Source organism: Piliocolobus tephrosceles, chromosome 20 (genome assembly GCF_002776525.5).
Source record: "Piliocolobus tephrosceles isolate RC106 chromosome 20, ASM277652v3, whole genome shotgun sequence".
Classification (NCBI taxonomy): Eukaryota; Metazoa; Chordata; class Mammalia; order Primates; family Cercopithecidae; genus Piliocolobus; species Piliocolobus tephrosceles.
Window position 1 is genome coordinate 7,371,829 of NC_045453.1, and position 17,544 is coordinate 7,389,372.

Genomic DNA, 17,544 nt, shown 5'->3' on the forward strand with positions numbered 1-17,544 from the left:
AAGTAGGCCACGCGCATGTGGTTGAAGCGTAGCAGAGGAGGATATAGGATATAGATCTATATCCTCCTCTGCTACGCTTCAACCACATGCGCGTGGCCTACTTCTGCACAGTACCTGGATGCCTAGCCCATGAAGTTTTCTTCAGAGATTAATGACCTTTTTGTCTTGCAGGTCAAAGGTCAGGGTGACTCAATGGGTGTGAATCTGAATCTGAGATGTGCAGACAAACATGTCTGCACCCAGAACACTCCAGTGCTGCTGTGCAGCAAATGCCTCAGAAACGCAGCTTGGCAAAGGTGCGCAGCCCTGTAGCCTCTAACAAGCGTCCAGCTATACAGCTCAGTGTGAACATCTTCCTAAACACAATCCAAATCACTGGCTTCCGGCTTTTCAGGTAGCTGGTAACAACGGCAACATTTCTATGAAAAGGCTGGTGAAAACACAATGACAAAAAAACAGACTACAGCCTCCTGCAGCACTGCACAGGGACTGCGGTGGCCTGAAGGGCCCTGTTCCTACAAAGCTGACACTGGAAACAAATCTTGCAGGGGGCAGGAGAGCTTAGGTGGAGCTTCATACGCAGGCAGAAGAGGAGACAGCAGGGAGAGCAGGTCTCTTCATATTTTCTGTCCCCACAACTGTGTGGACCTGGCTCAGGTCATAAAATGGTGACATTATTGCCTACCCAGGAGCAATGTGTGGCCTTGCATGCAGACAATAAAAGCTGCCGGAGAGCTGGCTGCACAGCCAGTGAGGAAAGGTGCCCTGGGCTCCCTGCTTCTCTTCACCCAGTGGCTGGGCCTAAACAGAACAAGGACAGGGAAGGTGGACCACAGACAGCTGGAGAGCTCAGCCGGGCAAGGCTGCCAGAGTTCCGAAGCCTGCCAGACCATGGAAGGAGGGCGTTCTGTCAGATGCCAGGCCAAGGCTGTGTCATGGGAAGGAAGCATCAGCTTTTGAGGTTTTACAGAATGAGAACCATGTGCACTGGTGCACGGACCACGGAGAATGGCAGGAAGGTTAGGACAGAGAACTCGAGCTCTTGAAATCTAAATCAAACTCTCTTTCAGGTTCCCTGGACCATCTAGGCGTATCTGTAGCTGTCTGTGCCTGTTTTCCCTTTTCTAAAGCTAAGATAACAGAACCATTTCCGGAGGCTACTACAAGCAATCTCTCAGGAGCTTGGCATGGTGCAGGGGGATAAGCATAGATTCTGGAGCCAGACAAACCTGAGTCTGAATCCCAGCTCCACTGCTTACTAGCCGCGTGACTCTGGGAAAATCATCCCACCTCTCTGAGCATCGATTTCCTCAACTATAAACTAAGAGGGCTAAGAATCTAACGCCTACCTCCAGGAGTTGCTAGGTTAGGCATGATTATGTTTCAGAGGGCCTAGAAAGGTGCCTGGCATGGAGCAGGCCTAACATCTGTCAGCTCTCTTAGACTGCAGAAGAGAACTCCACAAATCCTTTGGAGGGAAACAGATCAGGAGATTAAACAGTTGCAGGTGGCCAGCCTCCCAATTAGACCATCCAGAGTCCCGGTGGACAACCTGTCACTGGGCTGTTGATGGAGACATCCCACCAGATACACTTTTTCCAAACACACTACCCTCCACAACCCCTGTTTTTTTGTTTGTTTGTTTGTTTTTTTTTTGAGACATGCACTTCTGCCTGTCATCCAGGCATAAGTGCAGTGGCACAAGCAGCTCACTGAAGCCTCAAACTCCTGGGCTCAAGTAATCCTCCTGCCTCAGTCTCCCAAGCAGCTGGGACTACAGGGGCACGCCACTACACCTGGCTAATTTTGTTGTTGTTGTTGAGACGGAGTCTTGCTCTGTTGCCCAGGCTGGAGTGCAGTGGCACAATCTCGGCTCACTGCAACCTCTGTCTCCTGGGTTCAAGCAATTCTCCTGTCTCAGCTTCCCGAGTAGCTGGGACTATAGGTACCTGCCACTACACCTGGCAAATTTTTGTATTTTTAGTAGAGATGGGGTTTCACCATATTGGTCAGGCTGGTCTTGAACACCTGACCTCAGGTGATCCATCTGCCTTGGCCTCCCAAAGTGCTGGGATTACATGTGTGAGCCACTGCACCCAGCCCGCCACCTGGCTAATTTAAAAATTTTTTTAGATATAGGATCTTGCTATACTGTCCAGGCTGGTCTCAAACTCCTGGCCTCAAGTGACCCTCCTGGCTCAGCCTCCTGAAGTACTGGGATTACAGGTGTGAACCACCATGCCTGGCTACCGCCTGGCTCTAGTCCAAAACAGTGAGTGGGCTCAGCAGCAATGTGGGCTTTGCAGCAATGTGGGCTTGAGCACTTCAGAGTGAGGCCAGGGAAAATGCTGGGGCTCCAAAGCACTCACACTGCAGCCTGCACCCGTGTGACTCTACTGCCTGCTATGGCGCTGGCAACTGCGGCAACTGAAGGCAGTTTCCTTAGGTGAGATGCTCTAAACCTGACAGCAGGTGTTCCACATTTGAAGGCCACCCCCAAGGCTACTAGGGGCAGGGGATTCTCGGACAGCTCTGTGGACACAGCAGCAGCAGGTCCAGCCACTTACTTTAGCTTTATGGCTAAGGGGATGGTGTAGAAGAAGACGTTGATCTGAAACACACATACAAAGAAGAGGCTGAAGTGCTCAAACATCTCTGCAAAGAAGTACCAGAAAAGACCAATGTTTGGAGTGAGATCTGGAACAGAAAGTCTGGAATTAAGAAAACAAAGGGAGAGAAAAAAGACAAAAGTTATAAACTGTCTGCTTTGACCTTGATTTCTCCTGAAGACTTTGGTCACTGCTGGGCAGCCAAGGATGACTTTCTTCCTAGAGAGATCAGGATGGGAAGGGCTCTCTAGGTACTCTGGATACAGGTAATTAACAAAAATGAGCAGAGACATATAATGATAACCCATAACAAATATTAGCTAAGCCAAACAATGTGAAATGAGGCAGGGATTCATCCTAGGAATAAAGAAACTCACCCCTCTTTTACCGCGCAAGACAGTTTAAAATCAGGAGATACCCAGCACTGAAACAAAGGAGGAATGAGTTTTAAAACACAGTATCTATTTTGGGCATTCTAAAGACCTGCCTAGAGGACCACACTCAAACATCCGGCTCCTCCCCATTCTTACTCCACACCCCACAGCAGGAGCCAGAAAACCCAGTGCCTGAGACCGCCGTGAGACTTCTAGGGGCTTTAGGAACAATCGGTGGGTTCTGGCTAAGATCCCCAGGGTCCTAGTCTTAATTGAGAAACTAGGGTTTAACTGGAAAACCTTTTGTCCAGTTAAATCAGACAAATATTTTACTGCAATTCTGGCTCTTCTAAAGTTTACATTTTTGATTTAAAAAAATATGAAGTTGAAACTGATCTCAATACACAATTTAAAAAGGACAACAAATAGGGCACACAGAGGGAGAGACGGGCGATGGCTCTTGGTCAAATTTCCCTGACTGAGTCCTCTGCCCAGGTTAAGTTTTTCCTCTTGCTGTAACTGTACCTCCTTTTCTGTGAAATGAGGTAAAGAACACAATCCGTGGCCAGCAGAAGGAACTCTTCACCTGGCATCGCAACTCCTATCTAAGGCAGAGCATGAAGAGCTGAAGTTACTCAGCCAGGATTTAACACAATCAAGCAGTCCAGAATCCCAAATGGAAGTTCTGCCGCTCCAGATCCCTTCCCCACCTGCACAGGTTTAAAAGTCTGTCACCCATTGGGCTGTGAGCTCCTCAAAGCTTAGGAGCAAGCAAGTCTTTGACATCCAAGCAGAGACTGGCACACACAGGGCATTCAGAAATGTTTATAGAATTCATGAATATACACTCAGGCAAGCCTGCAATACTCAAGCCCATTTGAGTTTTCTCTCAAGGTCTGACGTGTGGCAGCTGGCATTATTTTGAAACCGTCAGAGGCCCTCTTGCAGTAGAGGAACACATCCATTTCTGTTTGGAATTGAGCCCAAACCTCCCAGTTAGAGGCTGGTATTTGCTTTGGATGTTCCCAGGGAGTGCTCTTTAACACACTTATGCTGGATGTTGCAAATTTTTTGTGTGTGAAAAATCAGACCTTGGCGATGACCTTGAGCAGCAGGACGTAAATAATTCCCACAAGCTTAGCGTTCCAATAATGGAACACTAGGCATACTGGGTTAATCCCACTGTATCAAAGGTGTGCTTTAGAGTACAGATTCTCAAAGTGTGTTCCCTAAACCAGCAGGCCAACAGCATCGGCATCACCTGAAAACTGGAGAAATGCAAATTCTTGATCCCTCCCCAACATCTACTTAATCAGAACCTCTGAGGGTGGGCCCAGCAATCTGGGTTTTAACAAGGCCTGCAGGTGATTCTGATGCACCTTAAGGTTTGAGAACCGTTGCCATTTAATACAAAGGCTTCCTGTGGTCACTCACCCTCTGAGTCCAGCTAGAGCTATGACAACCAAATTAGCTTCCAGAGTTTTGGGGGGGGGGGGTTTACCTGACGATATATAGTTGTACGAATTTACAGGTGATTTTACGTGATATTATGATTTCTGAATACAATGTAGAATAATTAAATCTAGCTAGTTAACATTTCTATCACCTCAAATATTAAACATTGTGGTGGGAACAATTGAAATTTACTCTCTTAGCAATTTTGGTTTGTACAATACTGTATTATTAACTATATTCACCATGCTGTGCTAGAACTCAAGAAAAGAAAAAAAACATATTCCTCCTGAGATTTTGTACTCCTTTGACTATTATTTCCCCATTCTCCCACCCCCAGCATCTGTAACCACCCTTCTACTCTCTGCTTCTATGAGTGTAATTGTTTTAGAGTCCACATATAAGTGAGAACACATGTGGTATTTCTCTTTCTGTGCCTAGCTTATTCCACTTAGCATAATATTCTCCAATTCCATCCCTACTACTGTCATAAATGACAGAATTTCCTTTCTGAAGACTGAATAGTATTCCCCTGTGTATCTATACCAAATTTTCTTTATCCATTTGTTTGTTGATGGACATTTAAGATTGATTCCATAACTTGGCTATTATGAACAATGCCGCAATGAACATGGGAGTGCAGACAAGTCTTCAACAAACTGATTTCAAAAAGTTTGAGTTGCCTGTAATCCCAACACTTTGGGAGGCTAAGGCAGGTGGATCACTGAGACCAGCCTGGCTAACATGGTGAAACCCTGTCTGTACTAAAAATATAAAAATTAGCTGAGCGTGGTGGTGCATGCCTGTAGTCCCAGCTACTCGAGGAGCTGAGGCAGAAGAATCACTTGAAACCAGGAGGTAGAGGTTGCAGGGAGCGGAGATGGCCCCACTGTACTCCAGCCTGGGCGACAGAGTGACACCCTGTCTCAAAAAAAAGAAAAAAAATCCTTTAAGTAGCCAGAAGTGGGACTGCTGGATCAAATGGTAATTCTATTTTTAGTTGTTTGAGGAATGCTGATACAGTTTTCCATAATAGCTGTACTAATTTACATTCCCGACAATGGTATACAAGAGTTCCCTTTTCCCCACAGCTTCTAGAATTTTCTAATGTGGTCATTACTTACATAAAGCCATAGACTGCAGGGATGAAATCCCAAGAGCTGAGAAGGAAGAAGGAGAGGCAAACGATTACCACTAGGCTTCCCACATACATCATGGCATACTCCCAAGAAAAGATCCAGAAGGCCTTGCTCTTCATTTTCACAGGTATGTACTGCCGCTAGGAGAGAAGGCAAAGTGACATAAACTTAGGGATATAAACAACAGAGGGCAGCTATTAGCTTATACTTAAAGATCCCTCCTGCAAAACCATGCTATGATACACAGGTTTATAATTTTTCTTTGGTCTTTAATTAAATAAGAAGGATGTAAGTGTTAGAAAAGGTATTATGGGTGCATCCTCTGATATCAGACCTAGTAACACCATTTCTAGGTATGTATCCTGGAGCCACGTTGCAGAAGATACAAATGGAGGAATATTCATTCCACCATTGTTTGGAACATAAAAAAAAAATCCTTCAATAGAGGAACAAATAAATTGTGGTATATTGACATATGGTATACTATTTGCAAGGTTAAATGAATACATTGTATCTATAAATGTCAACATGGCTAGATCTAAAAAATATGAGGTTAGTTATAATAGAAAATTGCCAAACAAGCCATATTATATGAAAATACTTACGTGTTCTGAGATTATACCAAATAATACTATTATTTACACACACACACACACAACCCTGTAAAAGTTTCATAAAACATAGATTAGAAGGACATATACTAAAGTGATGATAGCATTAGCCTCCTGGGAAGGAGAGAGGAAAATATAATTGGAACCTAAGAAACTTCATATAACCTGGCATTCATATGCAAAGTGAAAATAAACAAACAAGTAAAAAAGACTTAAAAAGAACCCCAAATTTAGGTTAAAAAAAACAAAAAAACTTCATCTGCTTTTTTGTTTTTGGAGACAGAGTCTCGCTCTGTTGCCAAGGTGGAGTACAGTGGCATGATCTCAGCTCACTGCAACCTTCGCCTCCAGGTTCCAGTGATTCTCCTGCCTTATACTCCCGAGAAGCTGGGACTAGAGGTGCGCACCACCATGCCCAGTTAATTTTTGTATTTTCAGTAGAGACGAGATTTCAACATGTTGGCCAGGATGGTCTCCATCTCTTGACCTTGTGATCCGCCCGCCTCCCAAAGTGCTGGGATTACAGATATGAGCCATCGCACCTAGCCTTTTTTTTTTTGAGACGGAGTTTTGCTCTTGTTGCCCTGGCTAGAATGCAACGGTGCGATCTTGGCTCACTGCAACCTCCACCTCCCAGGTTCAAGTGATTCTCCTGCCTCAGCCTCCCGAGTAGCTGGGACTACAGGCACCCACCACCACACCCAGCTAATTTTTGTAGTTTTAGTAGAGATGGGGGTTTCACCATATTGGCCAGGCTGGTCTCGAACTCCTGACCTCAGGTGATCTACCTGCCTTGGCCTCCCAAAGTGTTGGGATTACAGGCATGGGCCACTGTGCCTGGCCTCACATACTTTATTAAGTATGACAACAGCAAATATGAAACAATATAGCACAAATCTTAGTATCTGTTTAGTTTGGGCAGTCGACATATGGCTATTATTATACATTTTCTGTATTTTTCCATTTTTCCTCTCTTAAAAATGTTTTCCTCAAAAAAAAAAAAAAAAGGATGCTGGGGGAAGAGAAATAATTCAGGACTTGTTATAAGAAAAAAACAAAAAAACCACCCAGTATGTGAGACAACAGAAATGAATTTAAACAAATCACAATCAATTCAAATGAAAAAACCGTATAATTAAAAATCATGTTGTCAGGGACTGGGCACGGTGGCTCACACCTGTAACCCCAGCACTTTGGGAGGCCAAGGCGGGAAGATCACCTAAAGCCAGGAGCTCAAGACCAGTCTGGCCAATGTAACAAAACTCCATCTCTAATGAAAGTACAAAAATTAGCTGGGTGTGGTGGTGTCCGCCTGTAGTCCCAGCTACTCAGGAGACGAAGGCATGAGAATCGCTTGAACCCAGGATGCAGAGGCTGCAGTGAGCCAAGATCACACCACTGCACTCCAGCCTGGACAACAGAGCGAGACTCTGTCTCTAAAATTAAATTAAATTAAATTAAAAAATCATGTTGTTAGGAAAAAAATCAGTTATGCAGCTACATGCTATTTACAAGAGCTATACCTTAAAATATAAGACACAGAGGCCAGGCACGGTGGCTCACACCTGTAATCCCAGCACTTTGGGAGGCTGAGGCAGGCAGATCATGAGGTCAGATCAAGACCATCCTGGCTAACACGGTGAAACCCCGTCTCTACTAAAAATACAAAAATTAGCTGGGTGTGGTGGCGGGCGCTTGTAGTCCCAGCTACTTGGGAGGCTGAGGCAGGAGAATGGCGTGAACCCAGGAGGTGGAGCCTGCAGTGAGCCGAGATCATGCCACTGCACTTCAGCCTGGGCGACAGAGTGAGACTCTGTCTCGAAAAAAAGAGAAAAAGAGAGGAAAAAAAAAATTATATATATATATATATATATATATATATATATATATATATAAATAACACAGAAAAGCTGAAAATCAAAGGACTTTTTCAGATATGGCACGGAAACATTAAGCAAAAGAAAGCTAGTGTGGTTATACTATTATCAGATAAAATAGACTTTTATGTAAAAAAGTATTGCAGAGATAAAAATAGTCCAATAACGATAAAAGGTTCCATTCACTGGAAAAATATAACAGTTCTAAATTTGAATGTAACTAACAACAGTCTCAAAATATATAAAACAAAAGTGGATTAAGCTACAAAGGAAAAATAAACAAATCCATCATCAATGCATAACTGATAGATCAAGCACACAAATTAGTAATCAAGTAAAAAAAAATGAAGCACATTTCATAAGTTTAATCTCATAAGATCTTATAAATCATACTTATATAGAACAGGGCACCTAATAACTAAGTAATTCACATTCATTTCCAGCATTTTGGGGGGTATTGATAAAAACATCACATACTTAAATCAGGCCATAAACCCATATTGACTTCAAGGAATCCTTATCATACAGACTCCAATCTCTGACCATAATGCAATTAATATAAATTATTTATGAAAAGATAACCTAAATTAGAAAAAACCTTGCTGACTTCACATACGTATCACTTATTTGTTATGAGAACACTTAACATCTATTTTCTTAGTAATTTTCAAGTATACAATATATTGTTAACTACAGTCATCATGTTGTACAATAAATCTCTTGAATTGTATCACAGAAAATTAAAACATTTATCCAAATAATCTAGGAGTCAAAAAGAAATGATTATGTCAGAAAATACCCCACACATCACTATTCGTGTAATGTAGATAAAACAATACTCTCAGGGAAAAGTACATCCTTAGAAATTTACTTTGGAATAGAAGAAAAACTGAAAATAAATAAGCTAAATACCCATTTTAAGATATTAGAACAACAGAATAGACCCCAAAAGAAGGAAGAAAATAATAAAGAGCAGAATTTGTTAAAACAGAAAATAAAGATACAATATAAGGAATCAACAAGACTAAATCTAGTTCTTAGAAATGACTCATGTTATTGATGGGTTTCTAATAAGAATAATTAACAAAAAAAGAGAGACGAGCAAATAAACAACATTAGGAATATAAAAGAGGGCATAACTATAGATGTATCAGGGAGAAGAAAATATTTTAAAACTTATGCCAATGTATTTTAAAAAAAGGTGAAATGGAAACATTCTATGAAAACTATAAATAATTTAAGTGATTTATTAAAAATGCCCGTGTAACTAAAAAGAGGTGGAGATCAAAGGACATGACAATGAAATGTAAAACATCCTGAATCCCATCCCTTCCCCCAAATCCTATAAAGGTCACATATAAATTGGGGAATTTAAATTTGGAGAGAATATATTGGATAATATTATTCTATCAAGGTTAAATTTCTAGCGGTGATAACAGTATCATGGTTATACAGAGAATGCCTAGTTCTTAAGAGTGACCTGCTGAATTAGGGTTGATGCGTCTTGTCTGTAATTTCCAAGCAAGTAATTCAGGCGAAAAAAGAAAAATCAATATATTTACATAGATATACATAATATGGCAAAAATGATAACTGAAGAATCTTTAAAAAGGTATTTATTATAGTACTCATCATTCAATTTTTCTGAAATCATGAAATAAAAAATTAGAGAAAAAACTAATTCACAAGAAAATAGAAAATTGGCCCAGGTGCGATGGCTCATGTCTATAATCCCGGCACTTTGGGAACCAGAGGAGGGTGGATAACTTGAGCTCAGGAGTTCAAGACCAGCCTGAGCAACATGGCAAAACCCCATCTCTACAAAAAATACAAAAATTAGTAGTGCATGGTGGCACATGTCTGTAGTCCCAGCCACTCCAGAGGCTGAAGTGGGAGGACAGCTTGAACCCAGGAAGTGGAGGTTGCAGCCAAAATTGTGCCACTGCACTCCAGCCTGGGCAACAGAACGAGACTCTGTCTTAAAGAAAAAAAAAAAAAAAGCCACCAAGCCACTTCATGTAGATAAAAAGTTCATATGGAAAAACAAACATACAAGAATAGCTAAGAAAACATTGATAAAAAAAATCATGAAGGGGGACTAGCCTTATCAGCCACTGAAATATAAAACCTCTATAATTAAAACAGCACAATATTGGCTCATTAATAGAGAAGTAGACTAGTAGAATAAAACAGGAAGTCCAGCACTAGACCAAAATACATACGGCAATTTAGTATATGACAGTGGTGGCATATCACTATGATAAAAATTGACTTTTTTTTTTTTGAGACGGAGTCTCCCTCTGTCGCCCAGGCTGGAGCGCAGTGGCCAGATCTCAGCTCACTGCAAGCTCCATCTCCTGGGTTTACACCATTCTCCTGCCTCAGCCTCCCGAGTAGCTGGGACTACAGGCGCCTGCCACCTCGCCCGGCTAGTTTTTTTGTATTTTTTTAGTAGAGACGGGGTTTCACTGTGTTAGCCAGGATGGTCTCGATCTCCTGACCTCGTGATCCGCCCGCCTCGGCCTCCCAAAGTGCTGAGATTACAGGCTTGAGCTGCCGCGCTGGGCCAAAAATTGACTTTTTAATCAATGATGCTAGGACAACTAGGTAACCATTTGGAAAAGGTTAAATTAGACCTATCTCTCACACCATTCACAAGAATAAACTCCAAATAGCTTAGGGATCCAAATATATATTTTAAATGAAATGATAAAGCACTGTACTAGAAAAAAACATGGTGAACTTGTCTTTAACTTTGATGTAGAAAAAAGCTCAACCGTGATTGTGCCACTGCACTACAGCCTGGGGGACTGAGCGAGAGACCCTGTCTCAAACAAACAAAAAACGCCAGGTATGGTGGCTCATGCCTGTTATCCCAGCACTTTGGGAGGCTGAGGCAGGTGGATCACTTGAGTCCAGGAGTTTGAGACCAGCCTGGGCAACATGGCAAAACCCTGTCTCAACAAAAAATACAAAAATTGGCCACATGTGGTGGTGCACACCTATAGTCCCAGCTACCAGGGAGGCTGAAGTGAGAAGAGCACTTGAGCCCAGGAGGTTGAGGCTTCAATGAGCCGTCATCATGCCACTGCACTCCAGCCTGGGCTGCAGAGTGAGACCATGTCTCAAAAAATCAAAACAAAACAAAACTACATACATACTTCAATAATTCCACTTTCTAGAAATCTATGTGGAAAATATACCTCCAACAAAATGAAAATATGTATAGACAAGGTTACTTACTGAAACATTACTTGTAATTGCAAAATATTGTAAGCAATCTAAATTTCCATACACTGGAGAGAGGCTGAATAAACTATGGTATGTTCACACAATGGAGTACTACACAGCTGTAAAAAAGAATGAGGATAATCTCTATTCTATCTATACTGATACGGAGGAAATTCCAGGAAATAATGTTAAGTGAAAAACAGGAAAGCACAAAAGGGTATCTACAGTATGCTACCCTTCATATAAGAAAGGCATATAAGAGGCAGGCAAATCACCTGATGTCAGTAGTTCGAGACCTGCCTGACCAACATGGTGAAACTCCATCTCTACTAAAAATACCAAAATTAACTGGTGTGGTGGCAGGCGCCTGTAATCCCAGCTACTCGGGAGGCTGGGGCAGGAGAACCACCTGAACCCGGGTGGTAGAGGTTGCAGTGAGCCAAGATCACACCACTGCACTCCAGCCTAAGTGACAAAAGCGAAACTCCGTCTCTAAGTAAATAAATAAATACATAAAGGCACATAAGAAAATATACATGTTATACATGTATCTATTCACTGGTATGAAAGGAGTACAGGAAAGATAAGCCAGAAACTAAAGAAAAGACAGCCCTCCATATCCATGGGTTCCACATCTATGTGTTCAATCAACTAAGGATAGGAAATGTTCCAAAAAAAATTGTGTCTGTACTGAACATGTAGAGATGTTTTTCTTGTCATTATTCCCTGAACAATACAGTGTAAGAACTATTTACATTGTATTATTACAAGTAATCTGGAGATGACTTAAAGCATAGGAGAGGATATGTCTAGGTTATATGCAAATACTGTACCATTTTGTATTAGGGACTTGAACATCCTGAGATTTTGGTACCCGCAGGAGGTCCTGGAATCAATCCACCACAAATACCAAGGGAAGACTGTAATTACCTAGGGTGAGAGTGGAAGGACTAGAAGAACAGGATAGCAGGAATGATGACAGAATAAAACTGCTCTGTCTTTTTGTACAGCTGACTCTTAGAACCACAGTAATATTTTACATTCCGTTCACTTACCCCCTCCCTAAATAAACAATTAAAATCAACCAATATGTGGGGAGAATCCAAAATGAATATAAATACTAACAAATGAACCTAACTATATTACAAATTAATAACACAACCACACTGAAGGGTTACATGGTGCAAGAAAAGAACTAATCTAAGTAATAATGAAAAACAGGCCAGGCACAGTGGCTCATGCCTTAATCCCAGCACTTTGGGAGGCCAAGGTGGGTGGATCACTTGAAGTCAAGAGTTCAGTATCAGCCTGGCCAACGAAAAATACAAAAATTAGCTGGGCGTGGTAGTGCTCACCTGTAATCCAAATTACTTGGCAGGCTGAGGCCAGAGGCCTGCCTGAGCCCAGTCGCGCAACGGAGCGAGACCCTGTCTCAAAAACAAAAAACAAAACAAAACAAAACAAACCTTTACAGTGGAGAAGTCTGGCAGACACTAATGTCACCAAGTGATCAAGGTAAACATTACCATTCAGAAGATACGGCAATATCATGAACCCCTCGGTACGGTGCACTGCAGACACAATATGCATTTCTGCCAAAAACATGTAACTTCAGACCAGTCATGAGAAAACTATGACAATCTAAAGTGAGGTACATTTGACGAAAATAACTTCACAAGTCATGAATGACAAGTGAAGACTGAGGAACTGTCTCAGACTAGGAGAGACTAAGGGGATAAAACCACCAAATGCAATGTGGGACCTAAATATGATCCTGAAACAAACAAAAATTGCCTTAGTAGAAAAAGCAAAATTCTACTAAGATCTGTCGTTTAGTTAATAATGTTGCATAAACGTTAAGTTTTTGTTCTTGATAACTGTTGTATGGTTATGTAAAATGTTAACATTAGCGGAAGTGGAGTGAGGGATACAAGAAACTACTATTTTTGCAACTTTTCTGTAGGTCTAAAATTAATTCAAAATAAAAAGCTTTTAAAAATGGAGATAAAACCATCTGTTACACGATTGGTTAAAAAAAAAACATGCAATTTTAAAAATTAGAGTGTTTTACAAGTCCAGTATAAAAAAAAAAATCAGCCCTTTGCCTCTCATCTTCATTAAATCAAGCTTGTTATTGTGATGTTCAAATCATTTATATGATTTCTTTAATCTTACTTTGAGAGATTTGTTAAAACTAATTACGATGGTTGATGTATCAATTTCTTCTAGCCATGTCAATTTTTATGTTCTAAGTTTTAAAGATATCTTATTAGTCAAATACAAGTTTGAATTCTCAAAAACAAAGCAAAATAAACAACAAGCAGAACTTCACAATGATATACCGCTAGAACTGCCAACATGAAAAAGACGGATACCATCCAATGGTGGTGAAGATGTGTGGCAACTAGAATCTCGTATTTGGTTGGGGGGGTGTAAAATGGTGCAAAAACTTCGAAAACCTGTCTAGTAGATTCTAGCAAGGCAAAACATACACTTGCCTAATGTCCCAGTAATTCTACTGCTAGGTACTGCTCAAGAGAAACAAAAACATAAGTCCACAAAAAGACTTGTACCAGAATGTTCATAGTAGTCTATTTATATCAGACAAAAACTGGAAATGGGCCAAGTTTCCATCAACAGGAGAATGGGTAAACAAAATGTTGCACACACAAAAACCACCCAGCAATAAAAGGAATGCATGCAACAACATGGATAACTCTCAAAAACAAGCTGGTTGAAGGAAGCCTTATACAAAATAATCCTATTATTTCATTCCATTTATATGATGTTTTAGAATACGCCAAACTAAGCTATGATTAAAACAATATTCAGAACAGTTGTGTCCAAGGCAATAGGAGTGGGAATTGATGGGGAAAGGGCCCGAGGGAACCTTCTGTATTTTGAGAGGAGTTTGGGTTACACCGATTGTTTGTATTAAGATTTATGCACTTCATGGTATGTAAATTCTAGCTAAAATGAAAAAGAGCGTAAATAATGAACTCCAGTTGATGCTTATGCTGAATTATTTACAAGGATATGTATGACATCTGCAATTTACTTCAAAATGTATCAAAAACAAGACTGACTGATGGGTAGAAGTATATGTGATAAAGCAAGTATGGCGAAATATTAATGGACGAACGTACGTTGTAGGTATATGTGTGTTCGTATTTGTTTTTTCTTTGAAATTTTTCATTACAAAATGTTGGGAAAATGTAAGATTTAATACACTGTTTAGCAAGCCAAACATACGTGGTAACACTTTCAAGAAAAGCCAAAGAATGATTAATAAAAATTTCAGGGTAGGCTGGGCATGGTGTCTCATGCCTGTAATCCCAGCAATTTGGGAGGCTGAGGTGGGTGGATTGCCTGAGCCCAGGAGCTTGAGACCAGCCTGGGCAACATGGCGAAACCCCATCACTATATATTTTAAAAAATATATAAATAACTAATTCAGGGTAGTCATAACCTCTGAGGTAGTGGGAAGAAGTGCAGTGTAGAAGGAGAACTCACAGGGCTTCCAAAGGACTAGAAATGTTACATTACTTAAGCAGGGTAGTGGAACGCAGTGTTTCTTTATTATCTTTTAAAGTATGCAAATATTATAAAGCAGAAGCGCATTCAAGGCAGATGGGACATCATGGGTTTGGGACCTGAGGTGGGACGGAACTTGCCACATTGGAGGAACAGAGAAGGTCTGTGTGGTTTGAGATTTAGGAGTGAGTGGTAAGTGGTATAAGATAAGCACAGAGAGGTAGAGAGCAGCCAAGTCAAGCAGGAGGTAAGCCATTTTGGTCATATACACCTCATAGACTCTAACAGTTGAGAGAAAAGTTTCAGGTGGGTGAGTGTTAATGCCTCTTCTACGATCTTTGGCAAAGAAAGCAAGTTCCAGACCAAATTCTAGCACAGATTTTTATTAAACAGGTATTTCTTAGTGAGCCAGGCCCAAAGCAATTCACACAAACTATTCTAGAAGCTCCATTCAGTCCCAGCTCTTTCTACCTCTAGTTGTTCCAACTACCACTTATGAAAAAGGTTCACTCACAATAGAACTGACAATATCCCAGAGGCAGGGTTCTGTTGCCCTTGGAGTCACATCAGGCAACCAGAAATCCTAACCAAAGACCAAAGGATCATTAAAGAATTACTCCTCAGGCGCCATCTCCAAAGGACGAAGTTACAGGCCCTGCTAGATTCATATTCCTTCTTCATGCAAGCATAGGATTATTTCAGGGTCTCGCTCTGTCGCCCAGGCTGGTGCAGTGACAGGATCACAGTTCACTGCAGTCCCTAACTCCTGGGCTCAAATAATCCTCCTACCTCAGACTCCCGAGTAGCTGGAACTACAGGCACATGCTACCATGCCTGGCTAATGTTTTCATTTCTTGCAGAGACAGGGTCTTGCTTTGTTGCTCATAAACCACCACATCCGACCCAATTCTGCTTTTGACTACTTCAGTTTCACCAATGAGCGCCTACTTCTAATAGTCATTTTGTTAATTAGTAAGACACTAATCTCACCAGTAAAAATTGGCCAGGTGCAGTGGGCCATGCCCATAATCCCAGCACTTTGGGAGGCCAAGGTAGGTAGATCACTTGAGTCCAGGAGTTTGAGACCAGCCTGGACAACATGGCAAAACCCTGTCTCTACAAAAAATACAAAAATTAGCAAGGCATGGTGGCACACGCCTGTAGTCCCAGCTACTCGGGAGGCTGACACAGGAGGATTGCTTAAGCCTGGGAGGTGGAGCTTGCAGTGAGCTGAGATCGCACCATTACACTCCAGCCTGGGCAATAGAGTGAGCCCCCTGTCTCAAAAAAAAAAAACAAAAAACTTTCAAGCTGCTTCTGACAGTCACTATGCTAATTAGTAAAGGTGTTGATCAAACTATAGAGAGTGCTGCACTGATGGCAGCCCCTGGAGAGTGCACCCTTGCAGATGTAAAGCTAGGTGACCATCATGGAGTGTGGATGCTTCATTAATGTAATTCACATCCCCCTGAAGTTGAGGCTGAAACTAACTGGCAAATATATACTATCAGATGGTCCATGAAGAAGTATTTTTAAACAAATTACAGACATCATAACTCCATGATAAAGACTTTAAGGATGATGGAAGTCAGCGAAGAGTTTTAAGCTGGAGACGGCATTACTGTTAACAGATCTTAGGTGAGAGGAATCTGATCAAGGTCATGGTCCCCTCTCTAAGCTTTATATACATAGCTCTACTCTGACTTCTCCTTGCAACTGTACTGTCCCCTAGCCAAATGTGGCTATTCTAATCTAAAGGATAAATTAACTAAAATTAAAAATTCAGTTCCTCAGTCCCAATAGCACATTCTAAGTGCCTGATGGCCACATGTGGCTTGTGTCTTCTGCATTGACAATATAGACACAGAAAATTTCCATGGTCACAAAAAGTTCTACTGATACCACTGAACTAGAATAAAGTTTTAAGAGAATGATAAATTTCTGGGGATGGAAAATAGTTCAAGACCGGGTGTGGTGGCTCAGGCCTGTAATTCCAGCACTTTGGGAGGCTGAGGTGGGCAGATCACTTGAGGTCCGAAGTTCGAGACCAGCCTGGCCAACATGGCAAAACCCTGTCTCTACTAAAAATACAAAAATTAGCTGGAGTTGGTGGTAGGCATCTGTAATCCCAGCTACTCAGGAGGCTGAGGCAGGAGAGATGCTTGAACCTGGGAGGTAGAGGTTGCAGTGAGCCAAGATCGTGCCATTGCACTCCAGCATGAGTGACAGAGACAGACTGTGTCTCAAAAAAAGAAAAAAGAGAAGAGAAAGAAAAGAGAAAAGAATTCAACAAAGAGAAGGCATCTATAGATAAATTCAACGAAGAAGGTATTTAGGTTCTCAGTTAATTCCTTGATCATCTGATCTTCCTTCTGAGAAAGACTGCCATTTAGCAAAGAAGAAGGGAAGAAGAAAAAAAAGAGGAAGAAAACAGCCCAGGAGAGAAAAAAAAATGCCCTCAAAAGTAAAAATATTGTTTTATCTTCTCATTCCACCCTACTGATATTTAAAAAGAAGTATGCCAGGGAATAAAACAACAAAGCCATGAAGAATTGAATCAAGTGGGCTTTTTTTTTTTTTTTTTTTTTTTTTGAGACAGAGTCTTGCTCTGTCGCCCAGGCTGGAGTGCAGTGGCTGGATCTCAGCTCACTGCAACCTCCGCCTCCCGGGTTCACGCCATTCTCCTGCCTCAGCCTCCCGAGTAGCTGGGACCACAG

The 17,544-nt window shown here is 41.5% G+C and overlaps 1 protein-coding gene across 4 annotated transcripts in view; it reads right to left on the reverse strand.

Annotated features, from left to right (window-relative positions):
- Positions 1-17,544, reverse strand: part of PIGU (phosphatidylinositol glycan anchor biosynthesis class U) — a 118,939-nt gene that overhangs the window by 34,231 nt on the left and 67,164 nt on the right. For 3 of the 4 annotated variants that reach the window (XM_023220473.1, XM_026455255.1, XM_023220474.1), the window contains exons 8-9: positions 5,560-5,714; positions 2,568-2,711 (exon numbers count right to left, since the gene is read on the reverse strand). In XM_023220473.1, coding sequence (XP_023076241.1) covers positions 2,568-2,711; positions 5,560-5,714 — 299 coding nt within the window. The remainder of the gene's footprint in view (positions 1-2,567; positions 2,712-5,559; positions 5,715-17,544) is intronic. The other variant, XM_023220475.1, reaches the window with a different exon arrangement.